This window comes from Cricetulus griseus, chromosome 2 (genome assembly GCF_003668045.3).
Source record: "Cricetulus griseus strain 17A/GY chromosome 2, alternate assembly CriGri-PICRH-1.0, whole genome shotgun sequence".
Taxonomy (NCBI): domain Eukaryota; kingdom Metazoa; phylum Chordata; class Mammalia; order Rodentia; family Cricetidae; genus Cricetulus; species Cricetulus griseus.
This window is the reverse complement of record NC_048595.1, coordinates 134,455,460-134,482,340: the sequence shown is the minus strand read 5'-3', so window position 1 is coordinate 134,482,340 and position 26,881 is coordinate 134,455,460. Positions and strand designations below refer to the sequence as shown.

At 38.4% G+C, this 26,881-nt stretch overlaps 1 protein-coding gene across 5 annotated transcripts in view; it reads left to right on the top strand.

Annotated features, from left to right (window-relative positions):
- The window catches only part of Lrrcc1 (leucine rich repeat and coiled-coil centrosomal protein 1), a 35,453-nt gene extending 10,385 nt beyond the window's left edge, over window positions 1-25,068 (top strand). For 4 of the 5 annotated variants that reach the window (XM_027398745.2, XM_027398746.2, XM_027398743.2 and 1 more), the window contains 11 exons: window positions 158-306; window positions 2,978-3,182; window positions 5,699-5,838; window positions 8,134-8,335; window positions 9,479-9,664; window positions 10,534-10,708; window positions 11,542-11,705; window positions 12,176-12,384; window positions 12,474-12,611; window positions 13,296-13,431; window positions 16,229-16,546. In XM_027398745.2, the coding sequence (XP_027254546.1) occupies window positions 158-306; window positions 2,978-3,182; window positions 5,699-5,838; window positions 8,134-8,335; window positions 9,479-9,664; window positions 10,534-10,708; window positions 11,542-11,705; window positions 12,176-12,384; window positions 12,474-12,611; window positions 13,296-13,431; window positions 16,229-16,351 (1,827 nt within the window). In that variant the 3' untranslated portion in view covers window positions 16,352-16,546. Of the gene's footprint in view, window positions 1-157; window positions 307-2,977; window positions 3,183-5,698; window positions 5,839-8,133; window positions 8,336-9,478; window positions 9,665-10,533; window positions 10,709-11,541; window positions 11,706-12,175; window positions 12,385-12,473; window positions 12,612-13,295; window positions 13,432-16,228; window positions 16,547-24,881 lie in introns of those variants that run through there. The other variant, XM_027398744.2, reaches the window with a different exon arrangement.
- The last annotated feature ends 1,813 nt before the right edge of the window (window positions 25,069-26,881 follow it).

Sequence of the window (26,881 nt, the reverse complement as noted above, 5' to 3'; positions counted from 1 at the left end):
TATGTACCCTGCGCTATTCTGTGTGCTTTAAGTTCATTAATTCTCACTGAGACTTCTTACAATAGGCGCTGTTACTGTAAAATAAATGAAAAGACTGAGGCAGTGAGAAGTTAGGTAACTTTTTCCAAATCCATGAAGCATTGCTATTTTCTTTTAGTCCCTCTTGGAACAGTTAGACCAAGAGAGAGAGATGAGATGGAAAGCAGAGGAAGCTGAAAAGAAACTTATGGATTATATCGATGAGTTGCATAAGCATGCAAGTGAGAAAAACGATATCCACAGCCTGGCTATCATTACCACAGATAGGTAAGGCAAAAGTATGACCGTGAAGGTGTGTCACAGAGCATGAAGATTTCTGGACTCAGAATGGCAAAAGTTAGGGGGGAAAAATGAATATATATGGCTTTCATTTGATTTGAAGATTTAGTGCTTTCTTGATACATAAATGAGGAATTTGGGGTACATATACTTGATGTCTTGTACTGGCAAGTGTCAGATAGGTGAGTATTATAAGTAAAGAATAAGAAAAGACAGTGTGGGGTGAGGGTGACATGCTTTGTAAAGTGCCGTATTTTTAAAGGGTTGGCAGTGGCAAATTTCTCTGTAAGGTTGGGTTTTTCGAGACAGAGTTTCTCTGTGGCTTTGGAGGCTGTCCTGGAACTAGCTCTTGTAGACCAGACTGGTCTCAAACTCACAGAGATCCACCTGCCTCTGCCTCCTGAGTGCTGGGATTAAAAGCGTGCACCACCAACGCCCGTCGAATCCTAGTCTCTTATCATATACTCATTTTCTGTTAGCTTTGGTACCACATAGGCCAAGTTTTTTAATTCTTTTCTTATTTTTTCTTGTCGATTCAGTCTCCTATTTGTTTGAGGGTTGTTGTTTCCCCACCTCCCACTGCAGTACTTTCTTTACTATAAACCTATCTTACCCCATTGTGTGATTGCTTTCTTGCCAGAATCACAAATAGCTGAGGGGAGTCATCCAGTGTACCAGTGCATAGGGGAAAACGTGACCAGTATCAATTAATACACTGCTGGAATTTTTGGGATAAATCTCACCATAGAAAGGGAGCTCTATGGCTTCACAAGGAATTTATAGTAAGGACAGTGACTATTCATAAAGCAAGTACTCCCACTGCCCTGCATGTGGGCTTCCTCTATCGAAATAGTCCCAGTGGGCTAGCTTCATGATTTTGTCAGCTGAGCTCTCACTGCATTATTCTGTGGTCCTTAGTGGTCAGAGATGAGAGTGGCATGGGAAAGGGAACAGGGATCAGACATCCTCAGAAAAGGATCCCTGTTACATGCCAGCTGTATAGAGAGCCCAGCATGAGTCTCAGGGAGACTGAAGACGGTATTCCTCTCCTCTTGAGAATGAAGCAAAGTGTATTTTAGCAGTTGTTTTATTAAATTTTGTTTCCTTTGCATTATAATTGAAATTCCTTTTAGTGTTGGCATTCTTTTTGTTGTGTTGTGTTGTATCGAGTTTTTGAGGCAACATCTCAGTGTGTAGCTCTGGCTGACCTGGAAATCACTAAGCAGAGCAGCCTGGCCTTAAACTTAAAAGAGCTCCACCTGTCTCTGCCTCTGAGGTGCTGAGAATTACAGGTGTGCACCACCAGGCCCACCCTGGCATTCTTTATCTCTTGTTTTGAGCTACATGTGAAAAATTTTGCTTCATTCATAGTATAGGTATTAATTGTGGTGTATTGGTAGCTATATCTCAAATGCTTGCCAGATTCCATTGACTTTGGGATGTTTGGAACACACTTCCTCTTTAGCTTTATACAATCTACATTTTGTACCTCTGGTCCATGGTCCATGTCCATTGCTCTCTTGAAAAGCAGTCTCAGTTGTTTTGACTCTGCTTTATCTACACCCATGATTGGTATTCTCAGATTAATGCCTCACAGCTCTTGATGTTCTTGTATGTGCCTTATATCCATTGCCCTTAATATAAAGTGGGATGGCTATGTGTCACCCTAGAATAATGTTCTATCAAGCAGTGAATCTCATTTAGTGTAGTAACTTTATTGTCTCAACCCCCTTGGGCAATAGACTTGTTAATCTAATGAGTTAGCAGAAATATTTCTCATGTTTTCAGGTTAGCCTATCCTAACAAAGAAGATTCTTGCTTCTTATTCTGTATTCGTTGCCTTAGTAAATGGTGTATCATTAATACTCTGCCAGCTGCCAAAACTAGAAATAATTGTTCTGCCACCTCTTTCTTAGATCTCAAAGCCAGTGGTATTAATATCTTCTTGATTGTGGATCTTAAAATATGTCTCCCTGACACTGACACTGAGCTGAGTTGAGGGCAGTGACTATACCTTATTTGCTTTTAAAAAGTTCATATCTAGCCCAAAGCTGAAACACACTACGGGTGAAGTATTGTTGTAGAATAATAAAAGTTTACCTAAGTTTCTTTAGTTTTGATGAATGTCCCTTTACAGCAAAACATTAGTTTCAGAGTCTGAACAAATGCATGTGTTGCTTTGTATTTTTGCTTTGTTTTTCTTTTCTGTTTTTTTTTAGAGACAGAGTTTCTCTGTAGGTTTTGGAGACTGTCCTGGAACTCTCTTTGAAGACCAGGCTGGCCTCAAACTCACAGAGATCCACCTGCCTCTGCCTCCCTAGTGCTTGGATTAAAGGTGTGGGCCCAGTTTGGTTTTTTTTGTTTTTTGGGTTTTTTTTTGTGTGTGTGTGTGTGTGTGTGTAATTGGAGTTTGACAGTACTTCAGTAATGACCTCCATTTTGTTGTTGTTGTTGTTTGTTTGGTTTGGTTTGGTTTGGTTTGGTTTGGTTTTTTGAGACAGGGTTTCTCTGTGGCTTTGGAGGCTAACCTGGAACTAGCTCTTGTAGACCAGGCTATAGAGAGAGCTGACCACCGTTTTAAGCCTTAACTTTGATGACATTTTTTGTTATTTTTATACATGAAACATTCTTATCATTGTGTATATAATTTATGCTTCAGGCTAAAGGATGCTATTTTTAAGGAGAGAAATTCCAAGGCTCAACTTGAAATTATAGTTCACAAACTCCAAAATGAAGTTAAAAAACTAACTATTGAATTAGTGAAAGCACGGGATCAACAGGAAGATCACATCAGACACTTGAGAACCCTGGAAAAGGCATTGGAAAAAATGGAGAAGCAGAAAGCACAGCAGCAGCAGGCACAGGTATCTCTGAATGAATCCATTGCAGAGGGCTGTGGGAATGTACAGCAGTGACAACAACTAGTGTTTAACAAGTGGACCCATCAGACACATTATTCCCTGGTGGGGAGCCCCATCTGGCAATGCTGTAGGGTCATTGGCAATTGAAACCAGTTGCTCCTGTCTGTAATTTCTCTCATGAGTCACTTCATTTCTTCACTAAGAACTTTATTTCTTTCTTAAGAATAGCTTTGAGTGTATTCCCATTGCTTGTGTGTGAAAATACTGCATCTTTTGGGCACATATATAGCTGTGGATGGCCCGAAGATGATCCCAAATAATTCTGATGAATAGAAATAATGTTAGGATATTTTACATACACAGATCGACACAGGATTCTCAGTCACAAAGACAGCCTTTTTACACAACTAACTTTAGACTTCAGAGCAGATTCAAAGCAGGCTGGTTGCCCCTGGAGACCATCTGGTTGTCTGTAGAGACATATACGTGAGGTCGTTTTCCCAGGTATTGTTTTGCTGATTCAAGGTCAGACTTTGAAGCAACTTTAGTCTGCACATATTCCCCAACCTCAAGGTTCAGCCAATTGTTTACTATGTGGGAACCATCACCTACTTAGAGCTACGTGCAAGGCCACGGTTGCTCACTGGCCAGTCAATGTGACATTCCTAGCCTAAGAGAAAGTATGTGACTTAGCTTGGGTTTTAAGAATGAGTTGGGCCTGAAAATGTAACTTAAAATTGTTCCGAATTTGGCTGTGAGAGTAGCAGTGGGGATGGGGAGAGCAAGAAGAGTGGGTCAGCATCTGTGTATAGGAAGAAGCTGTGTAAGGATGAGCAGGAGAATGCTACTGTGGAAGAAGTGTGAGAATGAGAAGGTTTGTAAAGAATGAATAGAAGTGTGTGTGTGGGGGGGGGGAGGCTGTGTGAAAGAACTGCTGTAAAGCTGTGGCTGTGTGGAGATTTGTAACTATGGAGGCAAGGAAGAGGCAATGATACAGAAAAGAGATGTGACTGAATGTAGAAAAATGTAAGTGATAAAGAGAGATTGTCAAGAAAGAGATTAAGTTGAAGGAAAAGAGAAGGTTACCATCAGGAAAGTGTGTACTTGTTCCTTTTTTCTTAAGTTACCAGCAGAAAGCATATGGTTGTACTGAGATAGAAAAGTTTAGCAACTCTCAGATAAGAGTCTTTCCTAAGCCCCCTCCCCCAACTCTGAGGCATTCCCTTTATTGCCCTGGAACAGATCTGGGAGCTGGCTTCCCACAGTCTGTGTCAGTCTGTGATGTGGATGAATGGCTTTATGGCTTCCCCCCTGGAAGTAATTACATACCATAGTAAGCTCAAAAGATGCCAGGCTCTATGCAGAAATTAAGTCACTGTTGTTTTTAATATAGTACTCTTACAGCCTGTGGATTAAGTCTTTATTCTACCAACACTTACTTGAACCAGTTACAAGAGTTGGTGGAAATATTGCAGGTAGATAGAGTCATATTTTTGAAAAGATAACGTGGAGTACTTGAAGAATTTTTCACTTTCATGCTTTTAGCAGGGAATCACTGTCCCCCCCAAAAAAGTGATGCAAATGAACAATAATTGGTGCTAGTATATTTGATGCTTCAACTTTGTCTTACAATAGCATTCTCTCTCTCTCTACCTCTCTCTACCTACCTCTCTCTCTCTCTCTCTCTCTCTCTCTCTCTCTCTCTCTCTCTCTCTCTCTCTCTCTCTCTCTCTCTCTCCCTTTCTCTTTTTGTTTTTTTCTAGACAGGGTTTCTCTCTGTAGCTTTGGAGCCTATCCTGGCATTCTCTCTGGAGACCAGGCTGGCCTCGAACTCACAGAGATCCACCTGCCTCTGCCTCCGGAATGCTGGGATTAAAGGCATGCACCACCAATACCTGCCTACAATAGCATTCTTAATTCAATAAGGTTTGGAAACAGCCTAGTTATTAGGTATTGCCATTTAATCAACATTTAGAGGTGCTAGCATAAAATAAAATCTGGGACAGTTACTGGGGTGGCCACAAAGCTCTTAGGTCTTGAAGCTCTTGGGTCTGGTAGCCTTTCTATGTAAAGACTTTCCCTTTTCTTTCCGGTCTTTTTTTTTTTCCTCCAGATTTACTAGCCTTAGTCATGGTCTCCCTATCTCTCTGAGCTTCAGCATGCCTCAAAGCTCTCTCTCACTCACCATGTGGCTGGCAGCCTGCTAGTTTGACCGCCATGCCTAATTCAAAAAAGCATGGCTTTTTCTCTTCCTCCTCTGTCTTCCTCCTCCAGGCAGCTGCCAGTGTTTACAGCTTGCTAGCCCTGTGGCTTTTCTTTTAAACTAATGAAACTGCCCTTGGCCTTTTAAATAAACTGACCAAATGTAAAGTAGAAACAGGGAGATGATTGTGTAAGTGCTGTAACCATTTGTACTTCACTCAAGAGAGACTGCTGACTGACTCTAAGACCTTAGGAGCAGGGGTGGGGAGTGGACATGAGAGTTATGTGACTGTTGTAATCTCATGTGCTTTGCTCAGATGAAACTTATCCAAGAGGTGGAGCTCAAAGCCTCAGCTGCTGATCGAGAAATAAGCTTACTTCGAACTTCCCTGCACCACGAAAAGGAACAAGTGCAACAACTTCATGAACTTCTGGCATTGAAAGAACAGGAACACAGGTGAATGAAACATGTTTTAAGACAATACTGGCATTCAAAAGTATAAAAGGAAGTTTCTGGTTCTTTTTCCCCTCCTTCCCACCCAGCAACTGCCCTTTTGTGAAGTCTGACAGAATTGACTCATGGAGGGCCTGCAAGGTGGCTTAGCCTGACTAGTGTGGTTCCTAGGAACCACATTGAAAAGCTTCTACACCCGGATAAGCCTCTCTGCCATACAGCAATCTTAGATCAAACCAAACTAGAAAAGGCCCACATTTAATGGATACAAAGCTCCCAGATAGCCTTCCAGCCACCCAGAGAGGAGACCAGAAAAACCACGAGTCTGGTTTCTGGGGGGCAGTTTAAATACCCTGTGGGAGTGGTCTGGAGCATCTCTGGGGATAGGATCATCATTTGGCAGGCTTTCTGAGCTGCAGCAGGGTTTGGGAGATGGGGGAGGCTTGGATGGAATTTCCACCATAACATCCCAGACTCTTTGGGTATATGAATGCCAGGGGCTGAGGTGGAAATTCCACCTTAACATTCCAGACTCTTTGGGTATATGGACACCAGCTCATGGGTTCGTGTCTGGCTTCTTCCTGCTGACAAGGAACTATGTGGGAGAGGGAGGAGTCAGGAGTCAGCACGATCATACTTGGTGGATTGTATGAGTGAAGAAACATTCCAGTAGCTGCCATCCTGTAGGCTACAAGGAGTACATGGGAAGTGGAACTCCATGTAGCTCCATCCCGCTAGAGCTTAACCCAAGCCAACTCCACTAGGAGCCTGCAACAAATTCAGGCAGGATGGTCATTTAGCAAGATATTGCCTGGACCCTCAGCCGCTGACGAAGCCATACTCCATCTGCCTTCAACCTGGACACTGGAAATCAGAATGTCCCTGTGCAGGCTCATCCTCTGTGCCACGCCACAGAGGTCTAGCCTTACCAACACTGGCAGCTGAGACTGTGCCAGCCTTTGAACTACTCAGCCTGGCAGAGGACTGACTCAGCCCAGACTTAGTGACTGCCAGTGTTGGTAAGGCTAGACCTCTGTGGCGTGGCCCCTTAGGAGGACGTTGGGCAGGCAGGGTTGGGCTGGGGGAGGGACCAGTGTCTCGGGAAGCAGGGTCAGGACAGAATTTTTAGGGCCCTAGTTCCCAGATAGGCAGGAATCTGGTGGTGCCTCGACCCTAGCCAGCAAGACCAGACTGTGAGACACTGGCTACCAAGGGAAGGGGAGGAGAGCAGTATTCCAAACTGGAGGGCATTTGGGGGTTCTGGTCATTTGTCCCCACATCAGCAAAAAATTTCAAGGAGGATGGAAAATTTAAAAGTTTCCTCCAGTAACCATCATGTCCCATTGTCAAGGGCATATTGAGGCCAGGTCTTAGTGCACAGAGAAAACAGGCATTCGGGACATACGGTGTCAGACAGCCCCAGTTTAAAAGATTCTGTAAAAGGCAGCCCAGGAGCATTTGGGATCTGGCTTCAAAGGGCAGGTGTCCATTTCACAAGTCTATGCCTGAACCCAAAGCCTAATGCAATGTGTCTACTGGTAAGCCTTGGGTCCAAAAACAGCCCCCTTGGTGGAACCTCCAGATGAAAAGTTTCTACACCCCGATAAGCCTCTCTGCCAATGCAGCAATCCAAATCAAACCAAATTAGAAAAAGCCCACATTTAATGGATACAACATTCCTGGGCGGCCTTGCAGCCCCTCAGAGGGGAGATGGAAAAGGGAGTCTGAAAAAAACAGGAGTCTTATTTTCTGGGAGACAGTTTAAATACCCTGTGGGAGTGGTCTTGAGCATTTCTGGGGGAAGGGGCTTGGGTGGGATTTCCACCATAACACACATGATAGAAGGAAAACGGACTCCCTCAGGTGTCGTCCTATCAATTTCTGTGCATGACACACATACATGTAACCTATCAACAAATCAATGTAATGAGAAAAAAAAAGATTAAAACCAGAATTAACTCTTGGAAAATACCATGTTTGCCCTTCTATTAGATTCAGTCCTATAGAAATAGCTAGCAGTTAAAAAAATGTGTGACTTTAGTGTTACCATGAAGAGTCTTATTTCTACATTTCTGCAAGCTTGACAAAGTTGCTCATCCAATACAAAGGAGGCTATGCTGATTGACTTCCAAATAGCTATTAGCAAAATTAATTGGTATTCTCTAAAGCAGTAGACTATGAATTTTCTCTGTCTCTAATTAAAGTATCACTTCTGTGTTTTGAAGCAATGATGCAAAATGTTAAAAGACCTTTGAAATGTAATTTACTTGAACTACATTGCTTTGGTTTTCATTCCAGGAAAGAAATTGAAACTAGGGAGTTTTTCAGTGAAACTGAGTTCCAGGAGGCATTAGCCAAAGAAATGTCCAAAGAAGAAAGAAAGCATGATCAAGAAGTAAAAGAATACCAAGAAAAACTCGATATATTAAACCAGCAGTATCTGGATTTAGAAAACGAATTCCGTATTGCTTTAACTGTTGAAGCCAAAAGGTTTAAAGATGTGAGGATTGATATATAGCTCTACTGATAAGAGGACCACATTTTAGAAATCTACCCCTATTTAGATGACTATATGATGTTTATAAAATTGAATTCTCGGAGCTTTTATTTTTTCATGTAAATAATAGCTATTTTTTATTGCTGTTGGAAAAACTTATTATGCTAATAAGTGGTGAGATAAAGTGAGGATCAGAATGTGAATGGGAAACCTGAACTTGTACTGAAGGGGCCAACAAAGCTGACAGCTCCCCTACCCCACCCCCACGCCTCATACCCTCCTAGACCAAAGATGGCCTCCTGCTTAGTATTTCAATTGAACTGAAATTCCTCCACTTTTATTTCAACAGTCTTTCCATCTCCATTAATGCTAATTCCAGCCTTCTAAGTGCTTATGCCAAAAATTAATGCCAACATTGACCCCTCTTTCTCTGCTATTCCATAACCAGTACCTCAAGAGCTTTTTGTAATGCTTTTAGTATAGTCTTCTTTCTTACCACCTTTGTATTAAAATATAAGTTAGATATTATGTCACTCCTCACCTCTTTTGCCCCTCCATTTTACTCAGAACAATAATCAGAACTCTTTGTATTCTAGCTGATTTCATGTTGTCCCCTTCCCTTTCACCCATGCCTCTCACATCACCAGCCCGTTACTGCTCCTTGAAGCACCTTCCTGCCTAGAACACCTTCCTTACGTACTTACATCCTTTGTTATCTCCTGCTAACCTCTCAATAACAATGTCATTTAAAATTGAACTTTCCTGTTATAATACTTTATATCCCTCTACGATTTTTTTCAGTAAAACCATATGCATTCTATATATATTCATGATGCATAGTTTCTTCCTGTTGGTATATTGTTAGTCCCTAACTACTAGAAGACAGGTTAGTCTTTGTAGTGCCAAACAGTGGCTGACATAAAGCAATTGCTCAATGAGTATGTGTTATACAAAAGAATCTTGGTTCCTGGGTAACTAGACAAATGAGCAGTAAACTCCCTGGGTCTATGTTTTATCTTCTGGGAATTAGTAGATTGAAGCAAACTACATCTGAGTTTATTTTGCTAAAACTCAAGGCTTTAAAATGAAAAAGGTAAATTGTTTCTGTTAGGAAGCCCCTGTTTATGATATATTTTTGAAATACAGGTTCAAGATGGTTTTGAAGATGTTGCAACTGAGTTAGCCAAGAGCAAACATGCTCTTATTTGGGCTCAACGCAAAGAAAATGAATCTTGCTGTTTAATTAAAGATCTCACCTGTATGGTGAAGGAACAAAAGACAAAACTCTCAGAAGTCTCCAAATTGAAACAGGAAGCAGCAGCAAATTTACAGGCAAGAATCCGCAGTGTCATTTCCTTGGAGCTTTCACACCCACGTCAAGTGTGAACAGTGGCTTTTAGGAGCACTCAGGATTAACTTGGAGATTGTATTAGTCATCCATTGTGAAGTTCATGATGAACGTAGGTGTAATGAAGTTAATGATTTCATAGATGATATTGCTTTCATCAAAATATCTAAGGCCAGGTATGGTGGCATACACCTTCAGCCCCAGCTCTTGGGAGGTAGAGGCAGGCAGAGGAATCTCTGTGAACCAGAGTCCCCATAGTCTACATTTCAAGTTCTAGAACCATCAGGTCTACATAGTGAGAGTCTGTCTCAAAAATAAATAAAGATATGTAAAAAAATTACTTAAGTAAACTTATTTTCATAAAGGTGTTACCAGTTGTACACTGACATAACAAAAATTGGAGAAGTGATACTCAAAAGGTGTTAAGGCTTGAGAAACACCACTTGTATTCCTGGTATTAATTGAATGGTGGGTAGTAGTGATAATTTCAGATACAATTAAACTCAATAGCTTTTACATTCATGTCTATTAATACTTGTGCTATTTCACCTAAGAACTCAACTTCTGGTAAGTTGTAGACTGTTAAATATTTTACAATTTTGAAAATTGTAAAGGTTCAGTTTTTCTCTTAGCGATTATAGAAGCCTTAGATGTTAGCATTTTACTTTATAATCTGGGTCTTAAAACTTTTGGTATAAATTTTGATAATGTTTACTTTTTAATTGCTTAAAGAGCACTTTTTCATAAGATATGAAAAAGAAAGAAGTACTCTAATAAAAATGTATAGAGTATGTAATTTTAATGTTTATAATTAAGTGAAATAACTGGTGATTTTGTGTTTGGGGGTACACAGAATCAAATGAACACTCTTCAAATTTTGATTGAAGATGACAAGCAGAAGAGCATTCAAATAGAAATTCTTAAGCATGAAAAAACCCAGCTTATTTCTGAGCTAGCAGCCAAGGAGTCGCTGATTTATGGTTTAAGGACAGAAAGAAAAGTATGGGGACACGAAATGGTACATCAGGGTAAGTCTCAAGTTTTTAAATGGAAAATAGTTGTTGTGTGAAATCAATGCATCTGGATATTGGGGTAAAAAGGTGCTTCCCTGCCTCCCAATGCTAAAATAAAAGCAGTGCTTTATCTGGCAGGATAAATATGCATTTAGCAGCCAGACAGGAGCATAGGCCTCTCAGGAAGTAAGCAATCATTTCAGCAGTTAAGTTGTTAAAGTGGTCAGGCACAGAAGTACATGCCTATAGCTGCTGCAGAAAGGAGGGCACTCAAGAGCAGCTGAGGGAATGGTAGGCTTTGATACTTTGAGTTTTCTATTTGAATTTATTTTTCACCAATACATAAAAACATTAAAATTGTATATTTTCATGGGATACTGTGGAGATTCTATTCCATATTAATATTAATAGCATCTAAAATGAGTATTCATATTTGTGACATTTATAGTATTTTTGCATGGATAGAAGTAAAACTGTGCATGAATGAAAACCACTAGATTTTAGGTAAATCCTTGGTCTTGTTCCCTTTCTGATTGTTTTACAGCAAAAGAAAATAAATATTCTGTCTAGACATTTACAGATAGCTTAAAAATTATTAATAGATATTAGTCAAAATAAAGCATTGCTTATCTATTCTATAGTAATTTCTAATGTGGTTGTGTTTGCTTCATTTTACCTATATAGGGTTTACAATAAATGAACTGTTTAGAAGGCTTTGTCCTGTTGATTTGGATTGTTGTATGCCTTGCATTTTAAGTAATATTTTCTGTTTTTCACCTTATTAGGTTAGGTTTTCATAAAGAACAAAAGTGTCCAAGGTGTATTAATTGGTGGTAATTGTTTCTTAGGCTCGTCCGTAGCCCTGAGTCGTGGGAAATTAGAAGCCCAAATTGAAAGTTTATATAGAGAGAACGAATCTCTGAGAAAAGCCCACGAAGGTGACTGTGATGCATTGAGAATAAAGTGCAAAGTCATCGAGGACCAAACTGAAACCATCAGAAAACTAAAAGTTGTAAGTTTAATATTTTCTTTTGGGAAAAGGCTGGTGGCAGGTTTGAAAAATAATAATTTATATTTCATAATACTTAAAGAGAGAATATCATGTTTCCTTCTAAAGTTTGTGATCTTGATCTTAAAAAACTGTCTGATAGTTACTAACTTGAATTTTACTTTGATCTGTTGTTATTGTTTTTAACTTTTTTTTTTTTTTTGAGACAGGGTCTATGTATTCCTGCCTAGCTAGGAACTGGGCTAGCCTGAAACTCACAGTGATCACCTTGTCACTGTCTTGAGTGCTGGGATTAAAGACATGTGGCACTGTGCCTGGCTTATTATTGTCTTTGAAATAACAAAATATGAGGTATCAGTAAAAGATTAGGAATAACAAAATTTAATGTTTTATGTTCAGTATCCTTGTATCCTTTTAGGTCTTAACTTGGACCATATGCAACATCTAAAATAAATTACTGTTTTTTTTTTAAGTGTTTACAAGAAAAAGATGAGCAAATCAAATTACTACAAGAAAAGATCACTCTCATAGAAAAATGCACTCAAGAACAACTTAATGAAAAATGTTCACAACTAGATAATGTAATGGAAAAACTAGAAAGACACAATGAGAGAAAGGAAAAACTAAAACAGCAGTTGAAAACAAAGGAATTTGAACTTGAAGAAATCAGAAAAGCTTACAGGTATTATACAATACTTGCCACTGAGAGAGCTTTAGATTAATGATCTCATGTTCCTCACTTACTTTCAAAGTTATATCTTATCTTTTTAGTACACTAAGTCAGAAATGGCACGATAAAGGAGAACTACTCTGTCATCTTGAAACACAAGTAAAAGAAGTAAAAGAAAAATTTGAAAACAAGGAAAGGAAACTTAAAGCAGAGAGAGACAAAAGTCTTGAGCTACAAAAGTAAGCATTAAGTCATGAAGGATATGGGATTTCTCTAAACATCCATACTACCCTGGCATGGGTGAAATACATGTAAAGAAAGAAAAAATGCCAAAGATATGGAAGGTGTAATTAATGTGCTAAAATATTATTTTCATACCATTTATAAAATATAAAGTAATAGTTCCCCCTTCATAAGTCATTATGAATTTATAGATATATATTTCTCCCTATAGAATAGTTCCTGAAGCACAGTAATTATTACTATATGAGCATTTTATTACTAACGTTACTGTCACTATCTGAATAAAATCTTACTAGGTGTAAATGGAACTCAGACCAGTCACTTGACTGCCAAGAGCAGTGTAGATTTAAGTTGCAATTCGCCTGCACAAACTGAGGACCAGTAATGGTTTTAAAAGAGATCAAAGAAAATGTGTAGCTAACTACCACTTTTGGTTAATTTCTAAAAAATATTCAGCAGGATTAACCTTGCAATACATAAATATTATTAAAATAACTTATAAAATTGAAATTCTGAACAATAGGTATTACAGTTTAATGGCTGGTTTTGATTTCAAGGCGCAGAGTATTATTAATTACAGAGTCTGCAGATGACTTTTCACTGCACACAAGATAAAGTCCACATATAATCTCTCTGTGTACCCATATGCCTAGGGGTATTTTCTGCTTTTCTTTTTAAAGGGATGCAATAGAAAAGCTTCAAAGCATGGACGATGCCTTTAAAAAACAAGTTGATGCAATTGTTGAAGCTCACCAAGTTGAAATAGTACAACTAGCAAGAGAGAAGCAGAAATACGTTAATTGTGCAAATTTAAAGGTACTGTGAGTTAAGATTTACTTTAATAATCATTATTAGATGTTTATGGTTAAATTAGATTTTCGGAAATTTTAAAAGAGAAGAGGATACACATTTTAATGATGTAACTACTAAAGAAGATGTTGTTAAAGCCGTCATGAATCCAGACAATACTTGGGTCATTTATAGGTAATAACGCCAGTGAACTGAGTAGTAGTAAGTTTTCATGGACCGTTTGCACCTGTCCATGATCTTGGCAGTCTCCCATGAATATCCCTTTGGTCATGGCAAGGGAAAGTGTAAATGCAGTCTACCACTGCCTTGAGGAAGTTCTCAGCAATCACTTCCCTATTCACAGGGGTTTAAGTCAATCAGCTCTGTCATCTTGATGAGAATGAGTTTCTGTTGCTGCCAAATCAGACATCAGGTGTTTTAATGGGTCAGACCAAGATACTTTAACAGTCACACAAATATTCTGATATGACCATTCTGTTGAGATTCAAAAATACTTAAGAACTTTCATTAACTGAGCAGTGGTAGCAATGCCTTTGATCCGAGCACTCAGGAGGCAGAGGCAGTCAGTTCTCTGAGTTAGAGTCAGCCTGGTCTACAGAGCGAGTTGCAGGACAAGCTCCAAAGCTACACAAAGAAACCCTGTCTGGAAGAAAACCAAACAAAAATAAAAACCAAAAAACTTCATTGTTTTTCAGGTAGTATGAAAAGCAAACAAAAACTAAGGTACATAAGATTCAGAAGTAAGTAAACAAAAAACCTTCAAGAACAGAAAGCACGGTGGTGTGCTTATCTTATAATCTCAGTATTTGAGATGAGGCAGGAAGATGAAAATGTTCGTGCCAGGCTGGGCTAAACAGAAAGTTATCCCTCCAGAAATTGAGGGAGGGGCTGAAAAGATGGCTCAGCTGTAAGATCACTGAACAATCATGAGGCCCAGAGTTCTTATACTATCACCCACATAACAAAGTCCAGGTTGTCACACCCTGTAAATGCCAATAACTCCAGCTCTGAGGGGTCCAGTGCCCTAATCTGGCCTGAGCACACATTCACATACCCATCCAGACATGTACCAACATGTGCACACATAAATAAGTCTTAAGAGACAGAGGCACAGTTATTCTCAATTAGAATGTGATTAAAGTAGAATTACTCTTAGGATCCTAAAGAGACAGAATGGTCTTACATAATTAATAGTTAAGGGCATAATGACTGAGTTATTTCATTTGAATGAAGTCAGTGGCAGTGGCAGGTATTTAACATGATACAAAGGTACTGTGGACAATACCAAATAAAACATGAATGAGGATTTTGGCTGAAAGTATAACGCTGGACCTACTACCAACATGATTTGGTAAAGTGTTGAAGAAATGCTTTCTTTTGTTGATTTTTAACAGACAGGAAACTCAGGAGAGTCTTGCTTCCTGAGGTTTATCACATGTTCAAGTTTGTGTTGTGTTAGAAGTTACAAGCCTCTCTTTTCAGGATGATCCTGAGGGAATCTCTGGTGCTGCACAAGTCTGTTTCATGATGTAATAAGTTCTTGAGAATTCTTAAGTTCAAAGACCTTGCTCCTAATCATCCTGAAGATCTCTACCATTTAACTAAGAAAGTAGTTGCTGTACCCAAGGCTCTGAAATGAACCGAAAGGATATGGATGCTTAATTCTACCTGATCCTGATAGAGCTGGATTCACCGATTGGCTCCTTTTTATAAGATTAAGTGGGTCCTTCCATCCAACTAGAATATGAGTTATCCTACAGTCTCTGCTCTAATGACATAAATCTGTCTTGTGTACTAAAGCAACATAATTACTTTAAATTTAAAAATAAGCTAGAAAAATAGAACCCGAGCTTGAAATAATCAGGCACAGGAAGTGTACAGATCCCGAGGTATCACAGACAGGTAACAATTTAAATTAGGAAAGGTTAGGGCTCGAGAGTTGGCTCTGAGGCTGAATGCACTAGGCTCTTGGAGGACCCAAGCTTGATCCCCAGCATCCACATGGTGGCTCACAACCAACTGTAAATCTAGGTCCATGGGATCAGTGCCCTTTTCTGACCTCCATGAGCACTAAGCATGATTGTGGTAAACATACATATATGCAGGCAAAACACTCATACACATAAAATCTAAAAAATTAAAAGTAAATTAGGAAAAGTCATTTTCTAAGGGAAAAGAAATTAGGAGCTCTGTATTAAGAGGATGAAGAATGACATGGCAGAAAAAGTGGTCATAGTAGCTGCGTCAGACATAGTGAACTGCATAGAAGAATCAAGCAGAAGTCTGTTCTGTGCAATACAGGGGTCTTGGGGGAATGAGGGCCAAGAATGAACGGTAAAATTATATTTCCAAGCTGAAAGACAGAACCCCAACAGAACTTTTCAAAATGCTGGAGGAACCAGATTAAAGAGATTGCTTTGGGCAGGAAGTTATGTGAGTTGGAAGTATTTAAAGGGTGGGCGTTTACGTTGAACTCAGCATTAACGGACAGCTTTGGGCAGTGGAATGATGGAATCAGAAAATGGATTTCTGTTCTCTGTAAAACAGGAATTTCACATTTTCTAAGCTCAAACTGCAGTTAAAACACATTGCTCTATCTTTTTCAGGAGGAAACTAAATAGGTAATACACATGAAAGTACTTTATATACTTTTCCATTTTATCATTTGAAAAAAGTTGCAACTTACTAACTTCATTTAATGAATCACAAATTATAGAGTATATAAAATACATCATTGACTTTTCAAAATGCACCTAATTTTTTTTTTAGAAAATTAAAATGTAAAATGTATACGTTGGTTTAGGTTCACCAAGTTGAAGAAGAAATGCGAGGACTTCTGGAAGAAACATGCAAGAACAAAAAAGTAATCGAAAGAAAAATTAAGCAACTTGCTTGTGCTCTAACTGAAATTCAGAAAGAATTGTGATGTTGGTGGGAACAAATTTAATTGAAATGGATCAACAGACCTATTGTAAAAATGATTAAATACTGTAACAGTAGTAACTGCTATGACTTTGAAATGTCTCTTTCTACACATTTCATTATGAATATATTTTAAGAGACTTGAAATATTGTATGTGTAGGCTTTTTATAATAAACTTGATATATATATTATCAGATATATAATTAGATATATTATTAGATATCATATATATATATATATATTAGAAGGATCTATCATAATAACTAGACCTAAAGCACTTATTCTTGCCTTTGTGCTATTTGTACCTTGTTGGTAATGACACATTTATTTTCAGACTTGTAAAGGAAGGTTAGAATTTGACTATAGGAGAGAGATAAAAGTAATCTATGTTGTTAACTTTGTGCTAGTGCAGAACTAATTATATTTATAGGTTGTCCTTTAGTTGATATAGCTCTGTTCTTATAAAGTGTCTATAACATGTAGCCAAAAAATACCTAAAGTCTATTGTGATTAAAAATACAAAAACAAAAATGTGTTGTCATTCAGAAAGCAAGTATAGCCATCTCCTCATGACTCAGTTTCCTCTTTTCTGCTGCTTTTGTTCCATTAAAGATGACATCTGTACTTTTATAAATACTGTCTTATCCAGAAGAGCACTGCAATCTACCATCGATCACACTCTCAGTCACTTCATGAGGAGACTTCTGACTTTGCAGCTGGAAACACTCATTTCATTTCCTAATATGTCTTGTACTGCTAGCTCACTGTTGTCACCTCTTACATTGGAAAAATCTATGTCCCTACCCCTATACCATTTCTGAGAGGAAGTAAACATAACACATTTGAAAACTAGGGTCATTAGTAAACTAAATCTTAAAAAGTAAATGGAACTCTAATCTTTTAAGTATTCCTAAAAGGAAGGCCTTCTGTTTTTCTTATAGCTGAGCTACATACTGCAGTCTGTGGGCCAATGTCAGATACACAGCATGAGTAATAGGCATCTTGGAAGCAAATAAAGAATAGCTGCAAACTGACTAACTTTGATTTTAAATAGTTAACCTACAGTTCAATTTTTAATAAAAAATCATGATTAAAAAGATATAACCCATTGAAAATGTCAGCCAAACTTGAAGAAATTTGGGAAGGAAAAAGAAAGTCCTCATCATGAACAATAATACAGGTTGGAAAGAATTCAAAATAACTGACATAAAGATACTCATAGATTAATGAAGACCTACAAAATACATTTTCAGTCAACCCACTTTAAGAAAGTTGCTAAAGAAACTTAAGTAGAAAGGAAAATTATACCTGACAACCCACTGAAGGAATGATTAAAAGGTAAAGATGTGGGTAAATTTTTATATAAAAGATTAGAATTTTGGCCAGCTGGCAGAAATTACATTTGTTGAGTTTATGCCATAGAAGAAATCAGGAAATACCAGAAGCTTGGTAGCTGTAGTGTATGTTTTGTTCATATTATAGTAGTAATAAAATGAAAACGATTAGCACTGGAGTTATCTCTAGGAAAATACCCCCCCAAAAAAAATCATTAAAATGCCAAAGCTAGGCATGATAGCACACACACACAATCATTACCAAGGTACTCATGTCGGGGAACCAAAAAGCCAGTCTGGGCCACACTGGAGGCTCCACATTTGAATGGCAACGTGGGTTTACTGACCTCCTTCCCAGAAAAATAATCCTGATGGTAAAAATGGTTTAAAACTTTAGAAGTTGTTTTAATTAGATACAGCAATTGAAGTAGTAGTTACTCAACGAAAACTCAGTAACAATAGCAAAGGCCTTGGCAATGTGCAGGGACAGTGCGTTTTCAGCACTGCAACTCCACTAGATACTTGTGGGTGTGGGCAAGTCAGGTTTCTTCTGTTTGCCTCTGGTTAAGGGATGTAATGTCACCAGAGTGGACAAGCTGTTAGGGTTATTCATCACTTCTGAAAGTTATTAGGCAGTATTATGGCATCCAGCCAGAACCCATTTATGACATCAAAAATACTAGGAGTCTAGTTACTAACACTTAACCAGGTCACAAATCAGTGGTTACTTCCTGGAAGTAGATCTAGAACACCCGGACCAAGGCTTCCTGTTTTCATCTAGCACCTGAAGTGGAATCTGTTGAGTGTGCATAGAGCCAGCTCCAAACTTCTTTCCAAAGGGATTGAGTTTATCTGAAACAGTAGTTCAAGCTAGTCACTAAGAAAACACCTATAGGCACAGTAAACCTATCTCGGTTTATCAGATAACACCAGCTAATGACTAGAAATCAGGCCAAACTGTAGCTCCACAAAGCAGATGCTTGAGCATTTTTCATAAATGTGTAAGGTGTCCCCTGATATTATAGAGGACAGGAGGCATGTTGCTCAGAAATTTTCCATTTTATTTTAAAATCATCTGTATCATTAGAAAATTCTAGTTCTTCTTTCTTGTACTTATTGTATGGCCAAGTTAAGTTATTTTTCTACAGGGTTGCCAGTTCAAAGTACTCAGGTACTTACTTATTCCCTCGAGAATAGAAAATGGCATCTAGAGAGATGAAAAACGGGAATCAACATGCTAGGCATCCTTCCTTGGCTTTACTAATACACTGTTTATAGTGTGTTACATCACCTTCCCAGTGTTGATCTTTATGGTTTACTTCATGTGTCTGTACTATGTATAAAGATATTGCAAACTAATTTTCCATTGCTCTTTAAATGTGTTCTGGAAAATAGCATAATTGATTCCTTATAGCTTAGAACTTGTCTGTTCAACATATGATCAGAGAACCAAGAGAATCACTATAACTTGGCAACTTCTTAGTCATTTAGATTCTCAGGCCCCAGCTCAGCCTCGAGTGCTAAGCATACCCTCTCCTACCCAGCTACCCTCAGCCAAGATCCACCTTTAAAACAGGAGCACTGAGTGATAGGAATGTATGTTCACATTTAGGAAGCACTGGCCCAGAGATCTGCAGTTTGTTTCAGCTCTCTTCCTATCACTGCTTTGTGGAACTTAAGTATCTGCCCTGAGTAGAGCCTTTACAGCTCTGCGGGGGCGGGGGGGGGGGGGGGCGGAGGTTGTAGACCTGTCTAACTAACTTGCCTGCTTTCACCTCAGACATATTCTTCACACAAAATGACTTTTTCTGGTAGGTAGAACAATTTGCCAAAACAGTATTTCTACCGCCCAGATCCCAAACAACATTAGTAGTGCTAATTGTCAAATCATGTCTTGGTCTATTTGTGTGATTAGATTATGGTTGGATAGGCTGTACAATTGGTTCTGTTCAATAAGATTTTAGTGTAAATGATGTTTGCAATCTGTAGGTTGCCATTGCAGTATAATGTAGCTCAATCTTTTTATTCTACTTTTGCTACTATTTCAAATCTCAGGTAAACATAATTTCTGCTTCAGGTCATGGTGTGTTCATATGCATTTGGATATGCCAAATGGATGGTATTATATGCAATTCTTGTGTTTTTTCTATGATATTCAATTAAACATAACCCATGAAATGAAATGGTAGCTGACAGTAAGTCTTCTTATCTGAACCAATGCCTGACATTTCCAATTCCATGCATTCATAAGTTTTCTCTCTAATGGTAGGCTCAGGATTGGGTTGGCTCAGATTTGTTAACATGGGTGCTAAAATAATAGAGGATGTTTCAGGAAGGTTATGGTACCCTTGGTGTGCTCTATGGAGGTAAACATCCCATGAACCCTGCTTAATTATTACCACATATGGAATCCTAAGTATACCATTTCTGCTCCTAAGTACACCATTTCTGCTTGGTGACAGAGTACTGTGGTCCCCTATTTGTGAGAAGAAGGAAGGGAATGCTTAAGTTTATAATAGCAATATAGATCATAGATCGTGATGTGATTGGGGTGGGGTGTCAGATAATTCATACATTCACTGAAATACCGGAAGTTTTAGGAATCATTTGGTTTTCTGAAGGTAGAGGATTCTCCAATAACTCTACTCAGCAATTACTTTGGATCTAAATTCTTGACTTGAAAGTACCTCAACTAAAGTTAGTGGGTTGTTTTTTTTGTTGGTGGTGGTGGTGTTTTTTTTTTTTTTTTTTTTTTTTTCAAGACAGGGTTTCTCTGTGTAGCTTTGTACACCAGGCTGGCCTCGAACTCACAGAGATCCACCTGCCTCTGCCTCCCTAGTGCCAGGACTAAAGGCGTGCACCACCAACACCAGGCTAAACTTAGTGATCTTTGAACTTACATGCCATGCTATGAACTTGGGTTCTAATATGTACTTACATCCCAACTTGGAACTTATACATACAACTAACCAAATTCCCAAAGCTATGATTCACTTTCCAAAACTGCCGACCTTCTCCAAACTGACGTGTTAGATTCAGAGGTCTAGTTGAATCATTTGTGAAATAACTAGTAAAGATGACTCACTTCCTATTGTCCTTGGGACTCCCAGTATATTTGTGTATGGGGCAAGGTCCTGAAAGTTTTCAAGAATAACAGCTTAACTCCTCACATTTTGTCTGGGAACTCAACTCTAGTACCATTTACACATTACTGATGTGGCTAATGCTAAATGTCTTAAGACTAATATTATTATTATAAGACAATTAAAAAGTCTGTGACAAATAATAGAGAAATGGACATATCTCGGGGTAAAAGCAAAGTTTGAACACCATGGTAATGGTTCAGTTGACAGACTTTATCAGGAAACCTGGTAACTCATGTGACTTACCATATATAGACATACCATGCTAAAAGCAGATACGGAAAAATGGGAATAATAGGGTGGCCCTAATTACTTGCAATATTTCCTTCTGCTGGAATTCGAGTTCTGTTGCCCATTAGCCATACTTACTGTTAGGGATGAGAGGCAGGTCTCTATAGCACTATCTTCAGTGAGTGAAAACAATCTGATTTTCCATTTTATCCACAAGAATAGACTTAAGGACTGCTGGAGCTTAAGTAGATTCTTTTTTATTATTATTTTTATTTCCCGTGCATGAATGTTTAGCTACCTGTATGTCTGCGTCATGTGTGTGCCTGGTACCCATGAATACCAGAAATGGGTATTAGATGCCCTGGAGCTGGAGTTAAAGAAGGTTGTGTGAGCTGCCATGTGGGTGCTAGGAATTGAACCTAAGGACTTTGGAAGAGCAGCCTGTGCTTTTAACTGCCAAGCCATCTCTCCAGCCCCTCTAATATATTCTTGTTGATTTTTTTTGTTATAACAAATTAGATTTCTTTATATTTAACAAATTAGATTTCTTTATATTTCAATATATATGATTTCTATACATGAATAAGTATGACTTCAAGCTTCACTTCTCATGCCATAAGTACTATCCTAGTGAAGGGGAGAATTAAAATTCTCATTGCTGAGCTGGTGAGATGGGTCAGGTAGTAAAGGCACTTGGTGCTAAACCTGAGTACCTGAGTTTGATCCCTGGGACTCACATAGTGGAAGAAGAAAACTGACCCTCACAAGTTGTTCCCTGACCTCCATATAAATACACAGGTGTGTGCATGCACACAAATATGATACAGTTTTTAAAATCTCCATGCCACAATAGAGTATAAAAATAATAAATTGAATCAGGTTAAATTGTATAAATACCTATACTGCTAAAACTAAGATATGAAAGAAATAGGTGAAGACAGTAGAAGATCAAAAGACCATGCTGGAGGATTGGAAGAACTAATACTGTAAAAATGACTATACTACCAAAAGGAGTCTACAGATTCAATGCAGCCCCTATCCAATAGTTAAAGCCATCCTTAGCAGGAACAATGCAAGATGCATATAATACCTGATGTCCATTTACATTAACAGAGCCTAGTAACAAATGAGCATAACACTGGCATGAAAATAAACATGGAGACCAAAGGAATAGGGCAGAGGACTCAGAAGTAAGTCCACAGAGCTAAAACCACCTAACATTTGATAAAGCTCTCAAAATAAATGTTAAGAGAAGAAACAGCCTTTTTAACATCATGTAACATGATGCTGGGGAAGTTGGATTTATGAATGTAGAAGAAAGTATGTCAATGTCAACTGACACAAAATCAATTAAAAAATGGATCAAGACCTTAATGTAAATCTACAACATTGAAACTTCCAGAGAAAAACATAGATAATGCATCTCAAGTTATAGAGACAAGGATTTCGGAAAAAGACTTCAATAGCACAGGAAATAACACCAAGTCTTACTAATAAATAGAAATTGCATGAAATTAAGAAGCTTCATCACAGCCAAAGAGACAGCCATCAGAGTAAGTGAAAGACAGATTATAAATCAGAAAACAAAAGCTTTGCCAACTGTGTATTAGGCAGGGGGTTAAAATGAAAGATGTATGAAGAACTACAAAAGTTTAGCACCAAAAAATTCAAATCATCCGATCAATAAATGGGCTAAATAGCCAATATGTACCTGAAAATATGTTCAATGTCCTTCACTATCAAGGAATTATAAATTAAAACTGCTTTGCAAGTCCATACCACCCCAGTCAGAATGCTATCCTCAAGGAAATAAAGAGTGCTGGTGATGTGGAGATGAGAAGGATGCTGGGAAGAGGGACCTTTATTTACTGATGGTAGGGAATGCATTCTCATGCAAGCACTTTGGAAGTCAAGCATGGAAGTTCCTGCCACATAATACAGCTATACACTCCTGGATATATACCCAAGCACTCTTAAGTGAACATACCATACGAGGGATTATTGCTGTATTATTCACTATACCTAGGAAATGGAACCTGTCTAACTGCCCATCAGGAGCAAAGGATAAAGAAAATATGGTATGTAAACACAGTGGAATTTTATGCAGCTGTAAAGAAAGAAAAATAACATTTGTACTGAAACGATTCGAATCATTGTTAAGCCAAATAGGGCAGACTTAAATGATACCACATTTCCTTTCATATGCAAGATTTAAATTTAAAACTACATATATATGTCTATATGTGAGCATGTATATTTATAAGTCATGTATCAAGATGAGGGTAGTCAGATCTTACAGGGGTCAGGAACTAATGTAATACAATACATGCAGTAGGAAAGCAGAAGGACTAAGGGGGAGAAAGAAACAACTGTAGAAGGGGATGGTCCAAGGGGAGAACAAAGCAGTGGGAGAATAAAATGAGAAGAGAGAGACTCATATGTATGTGGATGTATTGATGAAAACAATTGCTTTGAATACTACCTTTAAAAACTGATGTCAAAATGGAAAACATTCTCAACATCACTCTTCCAGGGCAATATTTTTTATATTACATATGTATGCTCTTTGGCAAAACAGATGAGTATAAGACTGAAACTCATTTTGCTGTGTGCAAATTATGGGTTTAAATACAATCTGTACTTGCTGTTTGTACTTACGGGATACAAACTTTAAACAGGCACTTTGTTATCTGTCACATTACTGTACCATGTGTGCTATGAGCAGTGTCATAGGGATCAACTACCCTTGAAACATATTTTAACTACACTTTTTAATGTAGAAAATGCAGGAGGTAGATGTTTGTACAAGCATTTGAAAGGAAAAATAACCAAATCTGGCTTTAGAAAAATTACTATAAAGAGGTAATACGGCTGACATAGAGGCTTTTGATGGACTGTTAACTAACAGGGGATCTAACAGTCTAACAGTTGAAAGTTGTAATTATCCCTGACCATTGAATAGAATTACTCATTTAAAACTCACTCAGTTGTTTCTGAGGACATAACTCAGTCCTGGAGCTCTTATTTAGCATGCACAGGACCCTGGGTTCAATCCAAAGCACTCCCATCATCAAATAAAAACTTTTGTTTTCTTAAATATTTACTATGATAAAACAGTACATATTTTAATTTATCCTGTTTATATGAAAATGGCATATGTGATTTTCCACAAATGTCCCATTCTTTAAATCCATTAAGTTGTGACCTAATAAATTATTCTTTTCATCAAATACTTGCCACTCCTCTCTCTACCCAGTCCTGAATTACATAGTTATTTTCTAAAATGTATTGAGACTTACTCAGTAATATTGCAGTACATCATAATATCTGTCCTAAAAATCTATGTGATTAACCTAAATTTGTTGAAAGATTGCTGGCATGGAAATATTACTCCACACAGGTCAGTGAAATACAAGTTAGTTCCAATGCAAGTGCACAAAAATCAGCCTTGGAGCTTGCCAACCTGGTTGGAACACTGATTTGAGGTAAAGAGTTCTGAGGTTTTCCTCCAAAAAGGCAGGCATACATGTGTAGTAGTAATCATTTTTTGAGAACTGTCTCTTTATAGCCAAAAGACATGAAATTGAAGGCAGATTGAAACAAAAAGCATGATGTTTTAATCACCTAATGCCGGTTAAGTGAGCAGTATGCAATCAGTGACCAGTAGCATCTTAAAGGTTATTTGTATTCTGGTTTTTAATGAGCAGAAATCTCAGAAAGATCCAGCAGTAATAAAAAGAACTTTTCACCATCGCTCTCATTTTCAGCAATGTTTGGGAAAAAAGAAACATCATTATTTTTCATTGTGCTGTTCATTGTTCGCAGGGTGACTGTACACGTGAGGCCTGAGACTGAAAAACATCCCCCTCCAGGTCATGTTCTCATCTCAATTGCGGATGTGCTCCTGAGGGCTTGGACTTAAGCACCGCCGTTCATTGTTCTGTGTTTGATTATGCTGGTGGCAGTTTCACAGCTCTATATATTACAACCCACACTAAAAGACTGAATTGTGTATAAATTTTGCATCTATCAAATGTTTTTAAAACAAATAAAAGAATAAAGGCAAAAGTCTACATTTATAACAGTTTTCTCTCTGAAACTTGGGAAACTAGTGTAATTATTTTTATTTTAGAATATCAGACAACAAAACACAAAAGATTTTTATGGCTAATTAAAATGTTTGCTAATTTGTTAATACCTTACTACTTGAAACCCAGCAAATTTAAACTAATGAAAATTCCACTGTGAAAACTAGGAAGAACTACTAATCAAAAGTTTAAGGTCAATAGTCATATTGCTCTTTTTAAAATATCTAAATTAGAATATTAAAATTGGTCTACAAAATTACCCAAATAATTGTGATAAAAGTAATGTTGTATGCTTGCTTCCCCAAAACTAAACTTTTGAAACTCTAAGCCCCCAACTCCTTCCCCACTTATGCCATTTGGAGACTAGATCATTATCAGTAGATGTCTTCCTCAGGGTGAGGTGTTCTTGGTGGCATTTAGTGCCTTTGTAGGAAGAGGAATACAAAGCTATTCAGTAGCTGTTCAAAGTCATTGCAAAAACCCAGCATCCACAAAGCTAGAAAGAGACTCCTGTGGAGAACTCAGCAATTCCTAGGCCTTGATCTTAGACTTGTAGCCTCCAGAACTGTGAGAATACACATTTTTATAGTTTAAATAACCAGTTTCTGATGTAGTATGACAGCCTGAGCTAAATAAGACACACACAAATTGTTTTAGAAATTGTAATTTTTTCCACATTAATTTCTGACCTAGCACACGTAGCAGAATGTTCCTTAATTAAAAATCTCAAACACTTCATTATAATCAATATGAATTTGTAAAATGTGTTGATGTGCTTAATGTAAAATTATCCAGGTCCTTGTATTAACTGTTTTCATTTCATTTTAGATTCTTTATCCCAAATTTATTCAGACTAAAACAGTGTCTAATAAACTAATGTCTGTGAAGGGAAAACATCATTTTTGTTTCTTGTTGATGCTGTCAGTTTTCCCTCTCATTTCAGTGATTTTTTTTTCTATTGTTAAATTAGGCATTCTTTCATGTAGGATATGTCCTCCATTAATTCTTGCCAAATGATGTTTTTAGTAACCAAACATTAAGTGTGAACAATATTCAGTGTGTGAAAACACCAAGTTGTCTAAGATTTTTATCCTGTTTCTCAAGTTTGCAAGTAAAATGAAGAGAGGGAACACACTTCCTGCTCTCACACCTGTGTGATTTCACCATCCATCCATAGTTTAGGATATCATTAAGCAGAAGACACTGCGAGTGCCTAAATAATGCAACTACTGGAAAACAAAGCAATATAATTTGGTATAAAAAAAAAAACTATTTTAAAGGCAGGTAAGGCAAAAGTTGGGAATCCACTGTCTTAACCAGGCTTTGGAAAGGACTGAGGATTGATTCTGCGTTCTCCTTGCACCTGATGCAGGTGCAAAAGTGACACCAGTGCCAGGAGAGCCACAAGCCTGACTGCCGGCGCTGGAGTCAGCGGGACCATACAGTCCAGGACACCGCTCCGGTCGCCCGACTCCCGGCAACACCCTCCGCGGCGAGTGCGTTTCTAGGCAACGCCGAGCGGCGTCACTTCCTGCCATTTAAACTCAGGCCCACCCACCCTCGCGGCACTGGCCGCTCGCCGGACTCCGCGCGCTCTGTGGTGGGCGCACTCTGGTGCCGCGCGCGTGCTTTGCGGCTCCCGGCAGCTGGTTAGACGCCAGGGTCGCTGAGGGCCAGGAGCGGAGTCTGCGCACCTCGTCTGCGCGGCGGCTGAGCGGCTTCGGCGGGCGGCGGCGA